This window comes from Gymnoscopelus braueri, assembly GCF_963280865.1.
Source record: "Gymnoscopelus braueri genome assembly, chromosome: 9".
In the NCBI taxonomy this organism is placed as follows: domain Eukaryota; kingdom Metazoa; phylum Chordata; class Actinopteri; order Myctophiformes; family Myctophidae; genus Gymnoscopelus; species Gymnoscopelus braueri.
Genome location: NC_137610.1, coordinates 30,286,714 through 30,311,083, shown reverse-complemented (window position 1 = coordinate 30,311,083; position 24,370 = coordinate 30,286,714). Strand labels below are relative to the sequence as shown.

Here is a 24,370-nt window from a genome sequence, read left to right as displayed (position 1 = left end):
CTGTGTATGAAGAAAAATAATTAACTGGTTTAGGATGATAACAAGACTTAGACAAAATAAAACCAGTTTTAACCCAATATAAACTAGATATGCCAATTTTTTTAAGGAAACATCTGTATTACTCTATTATTATAGGTTCTACCTTACTTGTCTTTTGGAAATGTGCCTCTTCTATTGCTTGCTTATCTAATGATTTAGAATTTTAGATGGACACTTGTACAATGATCAGTTGGCTGTTTGCTGAAAACCCTTACCTATTGAAAAGGGACTTGCAGATAAAACATGTCTTCAAACTATAGCTTTAAATTGTTAAAAACCAGGGCCTTTTGGGGGGCAACCGTTGCAATCGCCCCAGCTTCACATCTTTAGAGAAGGATGCTGCTTCAACCCTCGAATATGTGGATCCGATTTGTGTTTTGCCACAAGGAAGGCCAGAAAGATCATATTGGTGAGTTATTTTGTTGAAATATTTTAATTCAATTGGCAGTTTATAATGACATGAATTGTTTGGTTGCATATATGTGGTTTGTTTGTGCAATGTTATATGTAGTCTAAAGGAGTGGCACACTCAACTGACAAGATTTTTTTTAAAAAAGGGAACATCCACATCTACACACATTTATTTGTTGGTATGCATTGAAATAGGCATTTAATGTCATGCGGCTTGTAGTCTGTCATCACTACCGGGACCCTGGAGTACTCACCACGGGCCCCCACCCTCCCCCTTACCAGTCCTTTTCAAAGTATCATTTTGGAGCATGTAATTTGGCAAATATAACACGATTTTCCAAATAAAGAATTGTGGTCTCTCTTGTAGCAGCATTTGTCATAGCTCTATGAAAAGAGCTGATGTCAAACCCCCTGTTTAACCTTTTTGAAAACACAACTCCATCAATAGATCAGACTTCCTCTTCCCAGAATGAACTTGAGATGACCCTACATCAGCACACATGAAGCTAACTTTAGCTTGTGGCACACATCTGATCCTCTCATGTTTTTCTAAAAGGAGGTGAATCATCCATGCCAGATCAGATTCTTCCCCTTTTAAACACCCATGTCAAGGTTAGATTTACGCCATGAAATGTTGCAAATATAATCATTTGGAAGAAAAAAACAACAGAACAAACAAGCAAGCAGTCTCAATTTCTCATAATATACAACCTACTCGCACTGACTGACACACACACAAAGAGACAGACTCTGTCAAAGGGAAAAGCTCTTTATTTACCTCCCCTCAGGCTTTGACCAAGAAAACAACAGCTCATATCACCATGGAGACAGAATTCCAATCAGCCCGTTAAAAAAGTCCAGCATTCTTTTCACAAATAATCTGCAAGTACATTTGTAAATGGAGAACAAAAGACCAGAAAAACACACACGCACACACACGCACACAACAAAAGCATCACATTTTCTCTCCACTTAAAATGCTTAATTTTCAATTAAATTGTTCAGACCTTTCATCTGAGCAAAGGAGAGAGGCTGCCAGGACGCGGCCTCCACTCCCCTCCCGCTGAGACCTAAAAGGTGTGAATCATGTGACACAGTCTAAGCCCTCTCCTCCATGCTCCACAGCTGCCAATCACTGTTCCCTCAGCCAATAGCACAGCTGCACTGGCTTGGGTTGGGTTGGGTGGGGGGTTGGGGTGGGGGGCAGATGTCATCAGGTTAGGCTGGGCAGGATTGGTTGGTCGGCTTAAACTGTGTGAGATGTGATTGGGGGTTGGGGGGGGAGGGGGTTGGGGTAGGGGAGGAAGGGGTGGAGGTGTCATGTGTGAGTGCAACAATGCCAACAAGCACAAATAAAACACAGAAATCTGACTCAATGGGATTGATTGGAAAGCGGAGCAGAGCACATTTTACTCAAGATTTTATTCAGCGTTGGAAGAGATTGTTGTGGAATATACATTTCTAGGCTGAATATATAGCTATAGTGACAAAGAGCAACAGTAAAACTCACAGCTTGAAAACCAAAAGGAACACACTAACATTGGATAGGAGTAGGCTATGTGTTACGTCTGTTTGCATCACCGCTAATAAGCTACGACACATTGAACATGTCTAGGAGTGCCTGAACATTTCTCAGCTGGCACTGCTTATACAGTATATATCGCTCTAGGTTCTGCTATATATGTATGTGTGTGTGTGTGTCTGTGTGTGTATCAGTGTACAATCATGGCTGTAGGGCCTTTCACATTGAGACAGTGTATTTTCGGAACTGCCACATCGAGTTCATGCCAAGACACGTGACGTTATCTGCCCATATGTGCATGTTGTTGGTATAGTTTATGTGTGCGTAGGTCTGTCCATCTATATGTGTGTATGTACTGTATGTGTGTTTATCTGTAGGCCCTGCCGTGCCGGCCGTACGGAGAGATGATTGCGTCCACGCTACCTTCGCTGTCTGAGCTGCTCTCAGAGTCGCTGCTGCCGGAGTAGACGCCGAGGCCAGGGAGCACGCCGACGCACACGGCTGCAGACGGGAACACACCCCGAGAGGGACCCAGGGACTCTGTGGGGGTACGAGGAGTCTGTTCACCCCCACCTCCCCCTGCTCCTCCTGCCTCCTGCTCTGAACAGGAAAAGAACACTGTCAGATTCTTTAGTACACCGGCATTTCATCTGTGTTCACAGTATGTCAGCGTTGTCGCCACTAAGCAGTGGTGAAATGAATCAAAATTACTATGGTCAAGTCCCTTAGCAGATAATTCCCCCCCCCACTACTGCTAGTTTGACCACTGCAAATGCTCCAATCTTAAAATAATTACCAAAAATAGCCTATCTACATGCGACGCATTGAGAGATTGTAGATTGGCAATTTTCGGTGCGCGACATGCTTCCATAGAAGACATGCTGGCTTCAAACGAAGACATGTGGTGACTGAGAACTTTAATCCATGAGTATCTGAATATTGCAGTCTTTAAATGGGGAAATACCACACCAGACTGTTGGGTCTAAAAAAGCACAATTGTGTATGACATTTCCACTCCCTGTAAAATAGCGACGCACATGACCACACCTACTTTTAAGAATACACACCCATGGGCGCACAGAGGGACGCGAGTCCATTTGATACTGTACACACAACAGGGGTGCTGGGCGTAAAAATTACAACCGCATCAGTTTGAAAATAGCAATGACACTTCTGGGCTGGGTGTAAGAGAGGGCCCACAGGCTTAATTTGATCACGCCATCAAACCGTGTTTTATCGGTTGTCGTGTGACGAAATTGCCATAAATCGGTTCCAATGTGTAGCTCTGATCCACGTAAGCTACATCGCTTTGTGAAGAGGGTGAGGAAACAATTTTGTCATACCTAGAATTCATTTTTTAAGTGCTGACAAGAGCACACAATATGTGAGCTATCAGGGGACTGGGCTGTGAGCAGCAAGTCGGTCTTTGGTCCGTTTCAATCTGTTGGTGCTGTCACTCAGCAAGTCCAGGTGGCCCGCGAGAAAAACACATCTTAGCATTATATCCATCTGTCTATCTGTTAGCCAAGACAAGCTCCAGCCCACCTGTGTGTCTGTCTCCGTTTCCTGTTGCTGCCGTAGTCGCAGTTGCTGTCGTCTCCACCTTCTGTTTTTTGCTGCTGTCCGATGACTGGGATGAGCTGCAGGACAAGATGACAGAGATGGATGGTAAACGAGTGTGTTGAGTGACAGGTTTCCGTTTCGTACGGTCGTCCACTGATAAGGTTAGAGAATTGCTTTATTGGGTTGAATGCCATGAAACTGCTCTCTCTAAGGGTTTCCATGATTATTTGACTCAGTCCTGCAACATAAATGAGTGGTTCTCAAACATTTTCATATAAAGGACCCCCAAATTGATACGAATTAGGCCATGGACCCCCATTTGTAAAATGTTTGTAGAAAGACAGGATTTGTGTTGTTCAAGATTATCCATAGTACAGAATTCTACATATACTTTAAGTGGTGAGATAACAGTGGAGTGAGTTAAACATATGACCTGAATAGTCATTCTCTCTTCGGGCTACAGTAACTTCTAGATGATGAAATAATAGGGAAAGTAAACTGTTCCTCATTTTTCTGGGGACACCCTGGAAACCCCTCAAGGACCCCTGTGGGTCCCTGGACGCCACTTTGAGAACCTCGGACATAAAATGGCATTTCCTAAATGCCCATCTAAATGAAGACGTGAACTCTCTCCGCATATAACTACTAAAAACAAGCGCCGGGCTGTGTAGTGAAACACAGTTTTGAATGTTTAAGTACTTCTGTCTTCAGACACTGGAAAAATGATTTGATCCCTTTGCACAATATGAATGGTGGACCGCAAATGAGTTTATGTGCATAAAACAATTCTGTGTGTGTGTGTGTGTGTGTGTGTGTGTACCTGCGCCTCTTAACAGCCCCAGCCAGCAGGTGTGCTTGAGACAGGTGACTGCTCCTTTGCTCTGCTCCAAAAGTTTTAGGCGCCGCCTTCTTCTCAGGCTCTCTGCGACTCTCAGTGGCCGCTCGCTTCACTAGAGCACTGTGACATCACTGGGTTAAGGAGAGTGAACCGGTGCGCAGAGGGAAGTACACACTGAGACATTGGTGCAGGAATAACGGGAACGCATACACACAAACAGTATGTGCAGAGTAGACCTACAGTAATAGAAATAACTTGATACAACAGCCAAATATTTTGACTTGCAACTAGTCCACGGACACACAACCAGTACTGGTTCAGGAATCAGACTCCCACATCAGCAGTAAGGAAGTTGGTTTCTGAGTCTTAACCTTCTGAAGGAGCATTGGGCTGATCTACGTCACTGTCCTGGATAACGGCGACACAGTTACAACAGCTAAGAAAAACCTCACAGCCAAAGCCACAAGGGGCATAATGGAGTGTGGGGGGGGTTATGACAAAAAGTGGAAGACAGACAAAGACAGAGTTAGACAAATCAAGAATGCACAACTGAAAGACTTAAGAATGAGTGCAGCAGAGGTGACACTCAGGGCAGGGATGAGGTAGAGTGACAAGAGCAGCTAAAAGGACAGAAATAAAGACAGAGACCTGAGAGATGGAGACTTAGAGGCAGAGAGAATGACACTCGGAGGCAGGAAGAGGGAGACCAGATGAGTAGCAGTGCATTACGTAGGCCTATGTTATGTAAAGAGGATCTGCCCGATGAGGTTTTACAATGCTAAGGTGTGCATGTTTCTTGCTCGTGTATGACGTGCATGTATATTCACAGCTGTAAGAGCTGTCACCGTAGCTACCAGCCTACGATACAGTTTCCACGACAACCCCATTCTCTTTTCAACTTCTCTGTCAGCAGACAAATGGATGCAGACAGGGAGATAAAGATGGAGACAAAAGGACAATACAACTGTATTAACGGACAAGAGTATGGAGCCAAGAGGCTGGAGGACAGAAAGGAAGACACTGATGAGAGCACGAGCAATTGCCAAAAATGTGACAGTTTTCCTCCGTTTGACCATGTCACCAAGGCCTGTAATGTAGAGCAGAGAGACAGTGCCACAGCCCAACAACAATGCACAATAACTGTGGAGCAGTGTGCCTTAGTTAAGTCGCTTGTCCTACAGTATGTGTACTGTTCTTAACTGTCTATTAATATTTACTTGTGTGTTATTTATATGGATGTTCGTATAGTCTGTTGGGTGTTGTATGTACAAGCTTCGGCTTTTTTGCGTCTAATCCACGTTGGTGCTTTTGATTGGCGACACTGTTTTTAATTGCCTGCCATCAGTATTCTATCTAACAATGGACAGTAAAATCATCTGGTGTATTTGGGTAATTTTTTACATTCTCAGTTAAATTAACACTGAGGATTTGACTGTGTTACACACACACACCCATTGTCTATGTTGTGTTGCATTTATTCAGCCCCCCATCATGGACAGCACTGGTCCTTGACTGAGAGTTGACTCTTTAACTTTACTCTCCAAGTCATCCATCTAAATGGGCTAGCTTAATAACTGGTAATGATATACTGTATATTGACCTGATGCCATTCTCTTCTCAAGTATTGACAATGCAAGGTTGGTGAGCTTATGGATCCATCATAAAAACATAAAACATAACATAGAAAAGAGTTATATACAACTGATGATCAGATGAGTATGGTTAAAGCACAATTAAATGTGGTATAGGTTTGGGTGGGTAGTAACTAAGTACCTTGCCATGATGCAAGATATATCTTCAATAGTTGCTCCGTTGATTTAAAAAAATTATACTGTTCCAAAATATAATCTCCCATCCCCATTGACTTAAATTGCACGGTGAAACAGGTCTCAAAGTCACATTTTTAACACACGAATGAACATGAACCACAGGGCAGTGGGGGGAATATATTTTGTATCAATCTTTCAATCTACAGAGCAACTATTTCAAGATATCTCGTCAATATTTGTTGTTATGCAAGTTAACTACACAACGCAAACCTTAACCGAAGTTGAATTATGCTCAGTCATGGTCAAATCAAAACAAAATACCTAAAGCCTAACTGGATTGTAAAATCGAACACACACAATGAAGAGCTAGAACGATAAGAACATAATTTCAGAGGCTCTCTCAACATTGATGAGTGCTCAGTGTCGCTCGCTATTTTTAGGTGTAGATCAGAAGTATACAGTAGATCCATCCCCATAGAAGTAGATATACAGGTACACTACAGTATGCCATATACCTGCATATACAGTATGCACCACTATGCCACTGCTGTGGAGTAAATATAGAAATACTGTTGGTCAAACCGCTGCAAGTGATATTGTAGCTTTGAGGTTTTATGAGGTGCCTTTAAAAGGAACAGGATGGTGTCTATGTGTGTGCGCGCTGTGAGCTCACGTGTGCATGCCAACTAAATCCTCAAGTTGGAAAACCTCTCAGGAAGTCCACACTAAGCCAGACATTGAGCCATATTTTGCTGATCGTAACGCAATACAAGAAGCAATACAGTGGCAAAGAGGCGATTTGTGTATTTGAATTAGGTATGAAAGGAATTAATTACGTAGCCTGGGGAATCAACGTTTACCAAGCCATGTGGCCCATAGGTCAAAAGCATATCTCCTGTTTACAATATGTTTCCAGTATAAAAGATAAAAGGATATTCTATATTCCAACAGCTCCTTCTTCTCTTCGTCTCTGCGCTGCTTCTCCACCAGGCTCTGTTGCCGGGAGACCTGGTCCAGGAAGTGGCTCTCGTCCTCGTCCAATCCCTTCACCATGTTCTCTATTGCCATGGAAACAAAAAAATACGCTCAACACGCTGAAGTGAAGTAGAATAAATTAATTCTGCGGATGACAGTCCATAAAAAGCCCATCTTAAATTCCTACATGTGTGACGCTTTTCTAATCTACAGAAGTAGGTTTAAGTTTTGAGTGCTGGATACTTCAATAGTTTAACATAAGGCTTGTGATAATAAGCAGAATTTAAATATTGTATGGTAAGAAAATTCTGCAGAATTTGTCACACATGCGAGACTGAAACGGCCATGTCCCGTTCACTTCAATGCGAGCAAAGGAGTGGAGCTTGGGAACCAAGCTTGGAGCTTCCAGCTGCAAAGCAAAATCGCAATTACAAAAATTTCACCTCTGCATGCATTGGCCATTTCCCTTCAGGCACGCATGTGTGAGCAATACCCTTATTCTTTGAAATCACACGTTAACTGTTTTTTAAATTTATTACTGTGAACATTATGGATTGGATGTTACTAAATTCTGAATAGGATTCTATAATAGAATCGATAATGGTGCGGCACCCCAGTAAAAATTTCAGTAAGTTACTATGTATGTGTTTGTGAACGAATATGCACAAATCATAATGCGGTGTTCAGTGACAAAGCTGCACTAATACTTGTGTGGTGACAGTCTACTGTATGTCTGCTTTGGCCAAATGGAAATAATCTTTATAAATAGTTCACCAACTCTCCAAGTATAAAAGTGCTTCACAAGAACGATGTTAGTGTAACTCAGAGCTTCACTGAAAAAGGATCGAACTTTCACTTCAATAATGTAATGAAACAGCACCTTTTTCCTTGAGGCATGAGCTATGATTGTTCTGCTTTTGAGGAGATCATACATACAGACAAAAACTGTACACACAAAGTCAGAAAGACTTACTAAATTTGAACTGCTCTTCATACTCTTCCTGTTTCTTATCCTTCTGCTCCTGCAGTCTGTCAAAGAGCGTACGGCCGTCATACTCCTCCTCTGGGGCCTCTAAGGAGCAGACATACTAATTCACACACAAATCTTGTACATAGACACACATAGCACATAATTGTACATAGACAGTTGTTTAATGACCATGGATCCAGATGATTTTATGTAATATTAGTACTCTTCAAAGAATCAAGTGTGAGTGGAGGCTGGCAGGTGGGTCTTACCTTCTGGGTCCTCTGGTTTCCTGACTTTCTCCCATTCCTCCTGTCTCTTCTTCCTCTTTTCATCAAGCTCCGACTCCGACACGAACTTCCGGCTTAGGTCAACACCCCCTGCTGCTGGCCCTGCTGGCCCTGCTGACCCACCTCCTGTTGCTGCTGCCATCACCACTGACCCTACCCTTGCATGTACACACACACACACACACACACACACACACACACACACACACACAAAATTAAGTTAAAAACCTTGCAGGCTGGTATACGTACATCAGTCAAAATAACGATATGCTTCAGTGAACCAGGTTTAGAATATAACAAGTCAACTCATTTTGGATCACACAACACCCAAAGCCATACAACCTACCTGCACGTGTTTAACCAACTTAGAAGACAGAAGACTCACAATCATGGGCCCATCTGTTGAAGAAGTGCAAACACTTGTTGCCACACTTGCTGCAATGAATTAAATTAGAATAATTTAATTTCTAAAGACATCTCTGCATTAAACACGCAGCACAAGGTGTAAACCAGAGGGATAAACACGAGCTGCTGCAGGGCATAAAGTTGTGACTTTCTGTTTAATACAGAACAACAGCCTCAAACTACTAAGGCCAACCTGGTGGAGCTGCAAACGTACTAAACAAAATACTGTGTACAGACAGAGTGATGAATTATTGAAATGTGTGCATGTGGCAAGATGGTAAAGTTACAGTCTAGAGCAGTGGTTCTCAAAGTCAATTCCAGGGACCTCTCTGAGTTCCTTTAGGGGGGTAAAAATGTACCCTTACAAGTCTGTAACTCTGACAGTATACAAATGGAACCAAATAGACCCTAACGGGTCCATTTGGTTCCATTTGTACACTGTCAGAGTTAAGGGGAGACCGTGACAATTTAAAGTTTGAGAACCATTGGTGTATGTTAATTGTAGAGACTTTAGGCTCCCTCTTGCGGGCAGCTTTAGTCATTGCAGCAACAAATGAAACCCGAGTCCTTGAGAATTGCGATCAAGATCAATAGGAGGCATAATATCATTAGCATGCCTGTCATGATCAAACCCTTTATTTGTGTCAGACCCGTTGCACACACAGCTATAGTGAAACATTGTGTAAATGTCACGCCCCTGTAATATCCACTAACACTGGCCGAAAAACTAGGTTAGGCCATTCGAGCAGACATTATACACACTATCCGAACGTTGGTAACAAAATACAACATTTTAATTAACGTCTATCTCTACAATAGTTAGATATCATCATAGAACAGCAATATGTGTGTGACAGTTATAGTGCGTACAGTCAGCGCTACACGGCCATCGACAACAGCCAGGTTCATGTTAGCGTCAGCGTTGCCATGTCCGCTTATTATAAGCGAGGTTGGGCTTGTTTTTTCTGCGCTTTGTTTTACCACTGTAATTTGGTCTTGCTTCAAAAACATTTTTATTGTTTAAACCAGTTTCAAACATTTGCATGTCAAGGACGCCTAAATGTGTGTAGTTCTCCGCAGACCCCCCCCCCCCCCCCCCCCATCTAAAAAATGTTTCATATATATCCCAAAGATTTCGCTATAACTTTTCAAGATAGTGAAAATAGCAGATCTACAAGCTCGCAACGCGTCGCGATGAGCTTGTAGATCAGCTATTTTCAAATAGCCAAGGATAGGTTTAAAAATATCATGTGGCTTCGGTTCTTTTGGGGTTGTTTTCATAGACCTGGTTGCTTGTTTCTCTTCTCTCGCAAAACCTGGCAACACTGGTTAGCATAGCATTCCAAGCAAAGAAACTCGTCAGGAATCGTCACTACAAATGCTGTAAATTCTAGAGCACCGTTTTAAGCCGTTAACACGATACATGCAGGTAAAGATGCAGGATAAAGGCATAAAACTATGCAAACTCAGTGTAAGCATGCAGTGTAAGCAGAACTTACCAAGGTAACTAAGCTAGCTGCTCGCTTATCGGCAACAGAAGCCAAACATGAAACCTTGCGTCACAGTCAATGTGGCTCGGGCTGGGCTCTTGGAGCTGGATAATATTAGTTCCGACTTGTTTTCGATGCTGCCCGAGGACATTCGTGGGGGAAAATTTAGTAAAATAAAGTTTTTTAACAAGACATTTTTAATGACTGAACCTGAAAATGATTAAAAAAAACTTTTGTTTAATGATACTGTGTACGGATTTTCGTGATGTTTGGGGAAAATCTGTAGGTGTAATAACAAAACATGTGTTTTGCAAAAATCAATCTCCTGGTGGCGCTATGACAGGCCGATCTGAAACATTCAGGGTAGAGGTTCTGCTCTGGCATCCAGGGAGTGTGCGTGCACAGTTTCGCTGCGAGCGGCCCAACAGTGCCGGAGAATGATTAGGGACCAGTCGAAATTTACAGAAGGGGGTCCCTGGAGGAAAATAGGGGAGGGTCATGCCTTTCTAATTTTAGTCCCACGGAGGGTCAGCTAATTTAACTTTGAATCCAAGGGAGGGTCATGCAATTTTGAATTGATAAAATAGTCCGTTTTTGGGCGGTGTAGCCGCCCCTATAAGTGAGGTTGGGACACCTCATTAGTATTAGTTTCCTGCACTGTGATTGGCCCACTTGGCCCACTTTCCTGTACTGTGATTGGCTGACTCTATTGGCTGACTCTATTCAGCACTGTGATTGGCTAGCGAGACACATGATGACATTAATAACCTATAAATAGGATTATGCACTTCCAAAAATTGAAGTGAGCTTCCATCACTATGATGACCACTGTGATGACCACACCGCCCACTTCACACTGGGTGTGATTTTTGGGCGGTGAAACCGCCCCTATATGTGAGGTTTGGACATCGACATTCGCTGCACTGTGATTGGCCACCATTGTACCCCCCCACCTATTGTACCCCCCCAACCCTGCGCTGTGATTGGCCACCATTGTACCCCCCTAACCCTGCACCGTGATTGGCCACCATTGTACACTATGGTGGCCAATTCAGGACTATTCAGGACTGTGATTGGCTAGTGAACACATGACACATGTGCATAGCCCTATAAAAAGGACTATGCACTTAAAAAAAACACATTTATGTTTTAAAAAAAAAAAACACATTTATGGTTTTTTTTAAGTTAGGGGTGTACAATGGTTGGTCCACAATATTACTTTTCTTGTCACTGTGATGACCACTGTGACCACACCGCCCACTTCACAATGGGTGTGATTTTTTATATACCTTTATAGTACAGCAGAACAGTGGTCAATGACCCCTCTCTATTTCAAAGGATACAAAGGATTCAAATTTAGAATCAATGACGGTCGTTAACAAGCCATCAACGTACAGCAAGTGTGAACGACCCAGTCAAATGTTATTTTTTTATATAATAGAAAAATATACATATTTGTGCCTGATTCACTAAGATGTTTGTAAATAGTGCCTAAATAAAGTGACTAAAGGGGTGCATATTTTCGATAAGCACAAACGGACGTGCGTCGGTGCGTGCCAAGTTCTGCCAACCAGTGTGTAAATCTCTTATATGTGTGTATCGCCGGTCTTCCTCATTTTTGTCTGACAGTCAGAGGCGCGTTCACGTGGAGAATCATTTGCATTGCTCCATGTCCCATTTAAGACCATAAAGGCAACCGGAAACTGACGGAATACATCAACACTCTTCAAAAGGGACAGATCTACAAGCTGACAAAGCTTTTTAAAAAAAAGTATTGGCATCAAAATATAGGCCTACTTAAGTACTAAAAGTAAAAGTAGCCTTGCGCTGATCTACAAATTGAAGATCAGTGCAAGCAGTGGCGTAACGCAGAATCGCGGGGAGTTTCACGTGCGCGCTCGTGCATGTGCGTGCACAACCTGCACGAAAAATTTCGGGTCTAATTCGGTCTAATTCAGGTCTAATTCGGTTCTATTTGACCAATATAAATCAACTTTTTTCTTTTTTTTTGCTGTAAAAATATTTGTATCAGCGCAGGCGGGGCCCCCCCTGCTGGTGGCCCCCCCACACCGCATCACTTGCTACCCCTCCGTTACGCCACTGAGCACAAGCGAGTCCCTCACACGATTAAACGTTTATAAAGTAAATAGCCGACTCTCACGTGTAATGAAGAGAATACAAATTTTGTTTACAGTTTAACCTCACGACCAAAGGCTAATAAAACTTGGAATAGATATTTTATTGTTACGGGGAAAAAGAGATGCAACATAAAGTGGGAGTGAAACCCGTTTTTATTTACATAATAAATATATATATATATAATATATATTTACATTAAAGACGGGGTGGCGTGATTTTCAGTGATTCCCCCCCCCCCCCCCCCCTAAAACATAATGCATAAGTGCTTTAAAGGGGATATTTATAATTGTTATGTCTCATGTGTATGTCTTTTGTTATAAATAAAACAAATCATTATTGAAAAAAATACAATGAAAGTGATTGTGAAGAACACAATTATTGAGTAACTGAGTTATTGAAAAATGACATTGACTTTGATATTTCAATGACAAGATGCTCCTTAAAGGTTTAATGACATTCACTTTTACACCACATTCAAAGTCTTTGTCCTGGTCCTTCAAAAGTGTACAAAAAGTTTTAAGTGAAAATTCCATTCCAGTGATCCATGGCAGGTGTTTTTCTCTCACATTTCTAAAGCCTTTTCAACTGCAATGAAAAAATAAATCTTTGCCTGCGGGTGTCGCTGGTGAGGGATTTTGCCTGTCAATCATCGCCTCTGCTCCGCCCCCCCCCAAAGGAAAGGATAGCGGAGGGGAGGGGCGAGGAGGAGAGTGGGCGGGATTAATCGACTGTGACCTCACTGTCGAAGGGCCAAGCTCAGATTACTTTTCAGCCTAATTATTCAGAAAACCCCAGACCACAGAAAATCCACTGAATGTTCTAAGTTCAGGTTTTTTGGGTGTAATTGAGGTCATAAAACCCCAAATAAAACATTGAAAATAAAAAAAGTGAAAATGAATGTCATGATACCTTTAATGGTCAAAACTTATTGCACCTGTTTTTAGTCCTAACAATGGCCAAGTTATGGCCAAGGACCTTTCAAGGTCAACATCACCCAAAGTGGTCATAACAATATCAGAAATGAATTCCCCACCCCACAATTAGTCCAAATGGAGGTATTGCATGTGTATATATGTTCAGATAAAACTGAAATCCTCATCATAGGCCCCGAGTGTAGCTCAGATGCAATTCGGCTGTCCCTTGGTCCATTGGCTACTAATGTCAAACAGACAGCAAAGAACCTGGGTGTCTTTTTCGACAACCAGATGAACTTTGAGTTCCATGTTAAAAAGGTAACTCAGTCATGTTTCTACCATCTGCGCAACATTAATAAAATAAAACCAATTATCACGTCTCAAGACCTGGAAAAAATCATGCATGCATTTGTCTCTTCCCTTCTTGATTACTGCAACGGACTCTACACCACTCTGAGCCGTGCGTCACTATCCCGACTTCAACTAGTACAGAACACGGCGGCCAGAATTCTCACCAACACTAACCGCAGAGCACACATAACACCAGTGTTAGCCGCACTTCACTGGCTACCAATTAGGTCCAGGATAGATTTTAAAATTTTGTTAACCACCTATAAAGCTCTACATGGGCTAGCGCCACTTTATATTACTGATCTACTGCCCCCTAAGGACAAGGTGAGGTCCCTCAGGGCCTTTGCAGTAGTTGCTCCCACACTGTGGAACGCCCTTCCCCTGGCATTAAAAAAATGCTGAGTCTGTTGAAGGTTTTAAGAGAATGCTTAAAACACTTTTGTTTCGTAAGCACTTTGTCCTTTGAAGTTACCTGACTCACATAGGTCAATGCTTTTGTTTTTATCCTTGCTGTTTTGTACTTTTCACTATTTTTGTACTATAATACCCTGTTGGTATCTTGTTAATTGTGTGTATTTTGTGTTCCATTGTACAGCACTTTGTAACACTGTTTCGAAAGGTGCTTTATAAATAAAATTTACTTACTTACTTACTTACAGGTAAATTGGCATTCCAGGTAAATTGGAAAAGGCAATTCTGTAGAACCAACGCTAGAGGGCAATGCAAGCCAGACATGAGACCCACACCACACACGCACGCATGCACACGAGCACGCATGCGCGCGCGCACGCACACACACACACACACACACACACACACACACACACACACACACACACACACACGCACACACACACAGCCTTATTCCATGCAGTTGAAGCACAAGGGGGCGAGCCTGAGGAGGCGGGGCTGGCGGGGCTATGTTAGTGCAGTGAGTGGCAGTTGGGGCAAACCATAGAGGGGCAAACGCAGTCCCCACAACATCATTTACGATTCTGTGCCATCGGTACATAACTCGGACGGCGCTTAGTCGACTAGCAGACCATCGGCCGGTCATCGTGGGCACTCGCGCCTGGAGGCGCTCCGTCATGGTCCAAAACTATACTTTATCGGCGAAAAAAAGTAGTCCGCGGTTGTTTGAAAAAGTAATGTCTCAAACGGGAGTCAAACCCAAACTCCCAGTGATAGTGGATGGGTAGTCCAATGATTATCGAAGTGCGCCACTGAGACCAGTTTGTATGTTTATCCATGTTGTCGTTCTCGTCCTCGCATCGCAGGCCCGCCCCGAGCCTAAAAACAAGCGCTCCACTTCCAATTTCCCTGGAATGCCAATTTACCTGTGACATATACACTCAGAAACAAAGAAGTTGGATTTTCATCATAGCCGATGGCAGCCATATTTGATTTGGCCATTGCGCCATTCGTGGCACTATGGCGGACGAGCACCTCTGTGATTTTTCATGTCTAGGTAGGCCTACCCATTGTTCAAGTGAGAAATTCTCCTACCACCAAATTGCGAACGGGCCTATAGGCCAGGTACAGGACTACTGTGCAGATGTGGGGGAGATATGGCAAAAAAATGAATATCCTAAAAAAGTATTAAAGCTACTCATTTGAAAAGGCTATCATGTTTCAAAGTACTGATATGGACCCTACAAACAAAATGGTGCCAAAGAGATTTTCGTGTCCCTGACTTCTGGTCTGGCCTAGCTGTAGTATACAACCCTCGTAGACGTATTTATGATTCTTTTTTTTTTTTTACTTTGTTTATTGGGTTTTTCCACAGCAGGATTCAGCATTAAAGACATATAATGAGGTACAGAAAAGCTTTTTAAAGCAACCAATAAAATATAAAAGCTCAATAAACACATTGAATTATCACCCCAAAACATGAAGACATAAAATTAAAGACACAAAATTAAAACAAAATATATATACATATAGACGTATTTATGATTCTGACGTTTTCAATCTACGAGAGTTGTAGGGTTCACGCCCCATGGAGACAAGGACTTTCTGCACTATGCCCCGCAGATACTCCAAACATGTACAAATTGAAAATAAAGGTGCTTACCCCCAAGCCCAAAATGTTAACTGTCTCTACGCGGTAGTAGTTTAATGTAATAATCCATATCTTTCAATAAAGAAGTGTTTTAATGCCGTCTGTGGCCGATTCTGTCGGAAGTTCCCAATGGGCGGTAGTGACGGGTAGTGACGGGGCGCATCCGGTGAAACCCAGAATTACACTAAATGTACACAGGAAGTAAACGAGGGTGAAAAAATGGCGTTCGGCCACAGACGGCATTAAAACACTTCTTTATTGAAAGATATGGATTATTACATTAAACTACTACCACGTAGAGACAGTTAACATTTGGGGCTTGGGGGTAAGCACCTTTATTTTCAATTTGTACACGTTTGGAGTATCTGCGGGGTATAGTGCAGAAAGTCCATGTCTCCATGGGGCATGGACCCTACAACTCTCGTAGATTGAAAACGTCAGAATCATAAATACGTCTACGAGGGTTGTATACTACAGCTAGGTCTGGCCCATGGACTACACAGGGTGCAAATTAAAACATAGTCTCTGCCACGCCTTCAGCCTGGCGGAGACAAAAAAAATATGTAGGCTATATTAATAATCATTTAAATATTTTTAATCAACTGTCAGTGTCAGGTGATATGCAGTATTTTGCATACCTCTCTTCAACAACATGTGTCTTGTGAGTGACTCCCCCTCTTTTGCAGTGTTACCTCAACTTACCTGAGTCCAACCTCGCGTCACCACCAACACCTGAGGATTCGGAGCCACTGTGTCAGATCCAGATCCCCATGGCCCCGATCTCAGTAAACAATCGCGCCGCGGTGTTGTTTACAACTACAGCAGGGAGTGCAGTGCAGTGCAGTGTGCAGAAAGAGGTCAGCTTTGACCAGCAGAGATGGACGGGATGTTTTGTTGTTAAAGAAAGAGAGTGACTGCGTGGGCGGAGAAGAGAATCCTTGCTTCCTGATTTGGCAACAGGATAGATAGGCAGAGTCCAGAATTGAGCAACACTTCCTCTCTGAGTCCAACACAGAACACACAGTTAGGCAGCCAGGCTGCGCAGAGCAGACTAGAGTCCAGTCCCGTTCTGTTCTTTTGTGTTCGGTTCACCATGTTGGGTTCGTTCGTCCTGCTATGGCTCTGTGTCGGTCTCCTATTCTTCCTCCTCAGACCTCAAAGGCGCAAGAACTTCCCGCCCGGACCCACTCCTCTGCCCCTCTTGGGCAACCTTCTGCAACTTGGCATAGAAAACCCCATGAAGGACTTTGAAAGGGTAAACATACTATCTGATGTTACAGTGTGTGACTGTATGAATAGTGTTAATTTAAAGGGCACTTTACACATGTTCTGATGTAGACCCAGGGAAGGGGGAAGCTGGAAAATGTATGCTATGAACTGCTATTTTTACTTTTTGGGCTTAATCACACTGTTAAGTTAGGTGTGTAATAGTGCTGCTGTGAATGCCATGATGCCTTCGCAACGCGTAGCCTGACTGAGGATTTTACTGTGTACAGTGGCACCAAGAATAATCAATGATGCTCTGCTCCCCAACTGGGGTAACACCATGTTAGTAACATGGTTTTGAACAGGAGAACTGTTGCGCCTTTCTTTGTCCTTTTGATGAAGATTAACTGCAGGTGCGGTGGTCTCGAAAAACATAAAGGTAGGCTGACAAGGAGACTCGCTCACTGCATGAAGGTATAGGAAAAACTCCTTAGACGAGACTTAAAGATTTTTTTTTCTTTATTTTATGATGCGTGTGCTCGGTGCTCAGTGAATTAAAAAGCAAAACGTTTTCAGTCCTCCCAGGACCTTCGTCAGTGCTATAATGGTTGGACACAGACAAATACACTGCTTTTATATGGTGCTTGATCACCTCAGCTCAGGTGCTGAGGATCACTACTCAAGGTCATCACCATGGTTACCATAGGGCGTGGACAGATCAATTGCAGACAGGATTACACATTTGTGTTACATTTGAATCATGAAGTTCACTTTGCAAACAGTTTATGCATCCAATCCAGTCATGTCAGCATTCTCTTGATACACATTTTTGAAAAACATTTGTTAAAACAGTCACATTAGTAACATTTAAGATTTTTTAAAAATAAATTATACAAATTAGTACAAAATACTACTTTTGTACAAATTAGTACAAAATACACCTCTTCTGGACAGTATGTTCACTGTTCAGTATGTCAACTAAATATCAACACTGATATGGAAGTTTGTTATCTTTAAAGGTTGTTTATGTGCAGTGTACTGTACGACCATTTTATGGGTGAACAATAGCACTACTTTGAGTTGAATGTATCAATATTCATTATTAATTCAATATTAGAAACATAGACAATACTGTAAGTTGACACTATATGTTCTGTGTGTGGATTGGAATTTGCCCTGTCATAAATCAGCATAGAAGCATACAGGTATGTCAGGTCAACACTCAACCTTGACTGTCTGTCTTATTGTCTCCTACAGCTAGCCAAGACCTATGGTAATGTCTACAGTCTGTTCATTGGCACTAGACCAGCAGTTATCATCCATGGGCTCCAGGCCATGAAAGAGGCAATGGTCACCAAGGCTGTGGACTTTGCTGGACGACCCCAAGACCTCATGGTCAATGATATAACCGAAGGGAGAGGTGAGACAGTGATGTGATGTTGTGAGGTGATGCACACAGAACGTTATGCAGCTAACCTGTCCGTGTTATTTTTTGAGTATCTTGGTAAACAGCAGAGTTTAATTTCCACATTCTGTCTCTCTCTCTCTCTCAGCATGAGAGATTGTTATTGCTTGAGCAACTCAGTGAACTCTTGCTTATAATGTATAGAACATTTCTACAATAGAGAAAAACAAAAACACACCAAAATGGCCTTTATATATCAGTGTTATTTTATCAGTGTGTTGACTGAGTAAGACAACAGAATGGAATAGAAAAGAATTACACTGAAGCTGGATTTTGATTGGACACATTTCCAATTAGTTTTTTTGTCATCACACTAATAAATTAGGAGTGATTCTGCAGGACTACAATCCCAGTTGGAGGGAGCACCGTCGCTTCGCTCTGATGACCCTGAGGAACTTTGGCTTGGGGAAAATGTCCATGGAGGAGAGGATTCTGGGAGAGATAGAATACATGATGGAACCATTGAAGAAGCACGTTGGTACGTTGGTTATCTGCCTACTTATTCCACTTCCCCATGAAGTAGCCAGATTCAAATGGTGTGAGTTAACCACATGAACCGTATAGGCGTAGCATCCCTACTCTGGGAAAGACATAATATGTGAACGTTCGTCGCAAATAGGCGTACATTCGGCCAAAATAGCAGATCTACAAGACGTTGTGTTGTGAGCTTATAGTTCTGATATTTAGGTGAAGAGATTTGGTGTCGAGGGAGTAAAGGAAGGGGCCAAGTATAGACCCCTTAGGGCAGTGTATATCAACCCTGGCAAACGTCCCAATTTTGGGCCGGGGCTACTGCTGAGGTGTGCCGCGCCGTTTGAAGAAGGTTTGAAAAAATATCATTTTGAAAAAAAAAAAAAAAAATTTTTTTTTTTACAATAATAATAATCAGGCGTGCAAACAGCCCCGAGGTGAAAAGGTTGACAACATGCTGTTTTTTTTCGGGTCAGGTGTCACACTATTGCCCTATTTGGATTCAAAACGGCTAGTGGAAGCTGAAAAGCTACAAGTTTGCATGTCTGAATAATGCAAAAACAGAAATATTTGTTTGCATTTGCTTTTTTTCTCCCTCATATGATTTCATAATAAAAAAGTGCATATCGTATCGAAGTTGTGTGCCCAATATCGTATCGTATTGTTTCATGACACCCCTAGTGTGTGTGTGTGTATATATATATACATATAATTATATATATATATATATACCGTATATCTAGGTGTGCCCTGGGATCTTTTGGCTATGCCAGGTGTGCCTTGGCACAAAAAAGGTTGATATACACTGCCTTAGGGGACTCCGTCCAGTGACATAGGGTTTAATTGGTTAAGGGTGTGAGTTGTGGCAAAGTAGCCCCTCAGGTTATGGGACAATTTGTTTGCCAGTGTGGACCTTCCCACCTGCCTGAGGACCCTTCCACCTAACAGAAGGTTTCTGCACACTTGGATCTCTCTGTTAAAGATTCATCAGAGTGCGTTTTGCTCCTGAATGTATACCATACCAAAAGCTCAATAAAGTGAAGTCTGCATACAGTAGATATATGTAGATATTTTGTATGCTTCCAAATAACAGTGCATTCTATAATTGTCATCAGGTCCCATTTGGTTATTAATTATGTAGCCATTGACACATTAAATGTTTCGTTGTTGTGTCAGGTAACATCGTTCATTGTTCATTTAGTCTTTTTTCTCTTCAGGTAAAACCATGGCTCCTCAGGTATTGTTCCATAATGCAGCCTCCAATATCATCTGCCAGGTTCTATTTGGAACACGCTACGATTACAATGATGACTTCATCAAACTGATAGTTCGCCTCTACACTGAGAATGCAAAGATTACCAATGGACCCTGGGCCATGGTGGGTGACATGGTTTAAAACGTCTTCTCAGTCTTTGACGTGAATGACTCGGAAAATGTACTGTAAATCATAACTATTGGTCCTCGTGTTTCTCAACAAGCAGTATGTTGCACCAAGGCTTTACTGATGAATCGCATCTGTGCAAATAAAATCAAAAACCTGGCTGCGAGAGCTGTCCATCACATTGGAGTTACATTTACTGTACCTAACTAAGGATCCAGCCCCCACTTAAACTTTATTTGAGTTTGAACACTTTTACATGTCTCAGCAGACATGTAAAAGCAGTCAGACATAAAGTAAAACCTGAACAACAAGGGCTCTCTAAGGCCACTTATCAGACAAATTTGTATGAGACATTCCATGTACAATTCCATTTATAGTGGGTTAAACTGAATTAATGATTTCTCTTTCCCTAGTTGTATGACTCCTGTTACATGATCCGTTACCTTCCACTCCCCTTCATGAAAGCCTTTAAGAATGTTGAGGTATGTTTACTGGGCCTGGGGATCAAAATCATAGCCTCTTATCATTCTGCTATTACTTTTTCTAGACTTAAGAAGTGGACCAAATTTGTGTGTGTGTGTGTGTGTGTGTGTGTGAGTGTGTGTGTGTGTGTGTGTGTGTGTGTGTGTGTGTGTGTGTGTGTGTGTGTGTGTGTGTGTGTGTGTGTGTGTGTGTGTGTGTGTGTGTGTGTGTGTGTGTGTGTGTGTGTGTGTGTGTGTGTGTGTGTGTGCGTGTGCGTTTTAGAGAGATAGAGAGAGATCCAAAATCTAGAGAGAGAGAGATCCAAAATCTAGAGAGAGAGAGATCCAAAATCAAAACCTCACCTGGCTAACACCAAAAAACATAGCTTTAAGAAAAACATTACTGTGGCTTGGATAAATGAATGCCACAATCTTTCCAAATTAATGCTTTGTCTCTTTCTCAGCAATGTCAGGCACAATCAACTCGTCTGGTATCAGAGCACAAAAACACTAGAATCCCTGGGAAACCGCGAGACTTCATAGACTGCTACCTGGATGAACTGGATAAGGTGAGTGAGCATGGAAATGCATCATGGTTTGACAGATGTTGTACATTACTAGATTCTGTGGTGTTTCTTTCATCCACTGTCTGGGAGCAGTAACCATAGTGTGGCATTTAGAGTCTCTGCACTTATTCTATATGTTATTTTCTGCTTATGTATACAATGTATTTTCTGCTGTGTATGTATGGCTTCATGTTTATATATTATGAAGCCATACATACACAGGGATCAGACCAGTTCAGTCTAGGCGCACAACCGAGAATTGGTCAGCACAGAGACTAAACGTTTGACATGTAATATCCTGTTTTTTAGAGACTGTTTAGTTTTCACTGTTACTACTATAGTGGGTATTTTCTAGGTACTCTCTAACCTAGTACCTTGTATGCAGGACACGAAAATAAAATAATCAATCATACTCTGTCGGCTTAGAGTCCAAATGTGAAGGGACGGACAGACAAGTCACAGTCAAAGTACTGTGGGATTCAAGCCTTTATTGAAGATTGCAGGACACAGAGAGTCACACAGTGCAGTAGCAGAGCCTAGTCATCGTAACAGGGTCCCCTTTTATACTTTTTACACATATTTGTATACATATTTGGTACATTACTTGCCCAGTGACAGAATGTGCTCATTAATCAAACATCCTAAACCCCTGCTGGTACCTAACATGCCTTACTGGCACCAAAAGTACCTTACTAATTGGTTTACTGGCATTAGCCTGTGTACTGTTTCTCAGTAAGCTATGGTGTGTTTTGGTACATTCCTCCAAGCCGCATAGTATCACTGCACAAACTATCTTGCAGGTCTTGTCACAACAACCGTAACTAATGATACCCCTGTGCATTCCTCTCTCTGTTATTGCCGACTCTGCAAGCTCCCTTAATGCCAAATATGCTTTTACTGTGACCCTTAACACCAAACATGCTTTTACTGTTTATTTATTTCTTTATTTGATTTATTTAGCACAAAATTTAAACAGTACACAATATAAAAAGAAAAGTTCCAGGAGGAGGCAAGAAGGCCAAAGGGCTTATATGAGACCTCTACCTATGTATAACAACATTACAACAAAACAATGGAACATGATTTGTAAACAACAAAATATGTATAGAAATTACAAATAACATGATTGCAGTATATAAAAAATCTACAACATAATTGAAATACCTGATTATACCTGATTATCCATGACAAGATTACTGATAATAATTAGCCAACATAGACAGTTGACATATCTGATTTTAAATCCAATTTGCAAATACTGAGAGCAATACTGAGAGCTAGTGATGAGCGGGTCGACCCGTAACCCGCGGGACCCGCGGGTCAACCCGCGGCGCGGGTAGGTCGAGTCAGGATTTCAGAGAAAATTATGCGGGCTGAGGGTGAGCGGGTCAGCCGCTTTCCACGAAAAAAAAAAAAAAAAAACCTATTTTGACCAACATGCTTGTTTATTCAGCCCATGACAACGTTGTGCTACTGTAGACATTTAAAGGGACTTTGGGTACTTAAAAGAGCGCTATATAATATATATATATATTCCCACCACGGGTCGCGGGGCGGGTTGAGCCATAGATTTATATATGGGTTCGCGGGGCGGGTTGAGGCGGGTCGCGTTCCGTCGCGGGTTGGGGCGGGGCGGGTCATGAAAAAACCCGACCCGCACATCACTACTGAGAGCCAATAAAATTATGTAATAGTGTAGCCAATGATAGTGAAAACCACAATACTACACTACACTCATAGGCGGCGGGTGAGCTTGACAATTGGGAAGGCTGGGGGTCAGCCAAAATCTGTGCGCGCGCGCTTTGCGGGCGTGCACAAAACAATGCGGTTTCCAGGCGGATTGTGTTAGTTTCTTTTTGGTTTTCGGTTACTTTATTTCGGTTATACGGTTAGGGTTAGGGTTAGGGTTAAGGTTGGGGTTAGGTTAGGTTATTTAATTCTTATTTTTGCCTGATTTTACTGATTTATTATTTAAAAAAAAACTAAATAATGCTGCACACATATATTATATGTAATTTGCACAATTCCCAGAATTTCCCAGCATAACATTTGGGAAGGCTTAGCCTACCCTAGCCTTCATTACCCGCCGCCTATGACTACACTTAAAATATAAAATGAGTCATATACTGTATACCCATCGATATTGTATTGTACTGCCCCAGCGTGCGCAGGCACGTGCACCCCCCTCCAGTAGCACCTAGACTACTTAAGTTTTGTTCCTGCAGGAAACCCTGATAGATACAGTATACCTTCAAATATAGCATGCATTTTGAAAATGTAAGCCCTCCTCATTCTCCATACTGAACCAAACGTACCTCTCTGTTTCTGTCTAGAGAGGGGAAGATGATGGCTCATCATTTTCAGAGGCGCAGCTGAGAACATACGTTCTGGATCTGCATTTTGCTGGAACTGACACTACCTCCAACACCCTGCTTACTGCTTTCCTTTACCTTATGACCTATCCACAAATACAGGGTAAGTAGTTTTTACTTTGTTCCACATACTTGTTTACTTGGCACTCATTTCTTGGATCACATACTCTGTTGTTGGTTGACTAAGGTTCATGGCACTTGCTGTGACCTTGTACTTTGTCAGTTGTACCACCTGGTTGTACTGGGTAAGAGGTTACTGTGTGTAACTCTGGATCTTATAGAAATATAAAACCGTGTGCTGTGGGTAACTGCGCCTCTTAGACCTGAGGCCGATTCTACAAATGCCCTCTAAATCAGTAGTTCTCAAACTTTCAAGATTGTTCAAAAATGTTCAAAAATAACAGATGTACAAGCTTGCAGTGCGGCACGAAGTGACGTGCTGTGAACTTGTATATCTGCTATTTTTGAATAGCCAGCGCAAAAATCTAAAATGACACAAATGCTTTCCCAAATGCTTTGTGAATTGTGTCCTGAGGTTTAGGCCTGTCGAGGTTCATCCAAATTCATTTCTCAGTCTGTATCTGGATTTATATTTCACCTGCTGTACATAGTGAAAACCTCAGTTAATTTAACTCTGAGAGTACAAATGTTTTGGTTACACATGCCGGGCCCATTTGGTTACATTTGTATACCCTCAAATGGATAAATGAACA

General features: G+C 42.1%; 2 protein-coding genes across 4 annotated transcripts in view; one reads left to right on the top strand and one right to left on the bottom strand.

Moving 5' to 3' along the window:
• Positions 1 to 1,731: 1,731 nt before the first annotated feature.
• psme3ip1 (proteasome activator subunit 3 interacting protein 1) lies at positions 1,732 to 10,329 on the bottom strand. The gene is made up of 8 exons (XM_080437639.1): positions 10,279 to 10,329; positions 8,717 to 8,773; positions 8,357 to 8,527; positions 8,091 to 8,189; positions 7,077 to 7,200; positions 4,356 to 4,493; positions 3,518 to 3,612; positions 1,732 to 2,572 (listed from the first exon to the last, which is right to left on the bottom strand). The coding sequence occupies exons 2-8, from the start codon at positions 8,763 to 8,765 to the stop codon at positions 2,340 to 2,342; spliced, it is 909 nt and encodes a 302-aa protein (XP_080293765.1). The 5' UTR covers positions 8,766 to 8,773; positions 10,279 to 10,329; the 3' UTR covers positions 1,732 to 2,339.
• Positions 10,330 to 16,568: 6,239 nt separating this feature from the next.
• Positions 16,569 to 24,370, top strand: part of LOC308091320 (cytochrome P450 2F2-like) — a 36,618-nt gene continuing 28,816 nt past the window's right edge. For all 3 annotated transcript variants that reach the window (XR_013933695.1, XR_013933696.1, XM_080436833.1), the window contains exons 1-7: positions 16,569 to 16,990; positions 18,199 to 18,361; positions 18,732 to 18,884; positions 20,095 to 20,255; positions 20,672 to 20,740; positions 21,184 to 21,288; positions 23,619 to 23,760. Coding sequence is in view for 1 of the 3 variants with exons in the window: in XM_080436833.1 (XP_080292959.1) it covers positions 16,829 to 16,990; positions 18,199 to 18,361; positions 18,732 to 18,884; positions 20,095 to 20,255; positions 20,672 to 20,740; positions 21,184 to 21,288; positions 23,619 to 23,760 (955 nt within the window). In the remaining 2 variants the exon portion in view is untranslated. The remainder of the gene's footprint in view (positions 16,991 to 18,198; positions 18,362 to 18,731; positions 18,885 to 20,094; positions 20,256 to 20,671; positions 20,741 to 21,183; positions 21,289 to 23,618; positions 23,761 to 24,370) is intronic.

What these genes read in the sequence shown, in the direction of transcription:
- psme3ip1 (XM_080437639.1), bottom strand. Translation starts at nt 8,765, where the DNA reads ATGATTGTGAGTCTTCTGTCTTCTAAGTTGGTTAAACACGTGCAGGTA. An exon ending in GAAACCAGAGGACCCAGAAG is followed by an intron (nt 8,190 to 8,356) that starts GTAAGACCCACC and finishes TCTGCTCCTTAG; the next exon opens with AGGCCCCAGAGGAGGAGTAT. An exon ending in GAGCTGTTGGAATATAGAAT is followed by an intron (nt 4,494 to 7,076) that starts ATCCTTTTATCT and finishes GTGATGTCACAG; the next exon opens with TGCTCTAGTGAAGCGAGCGG.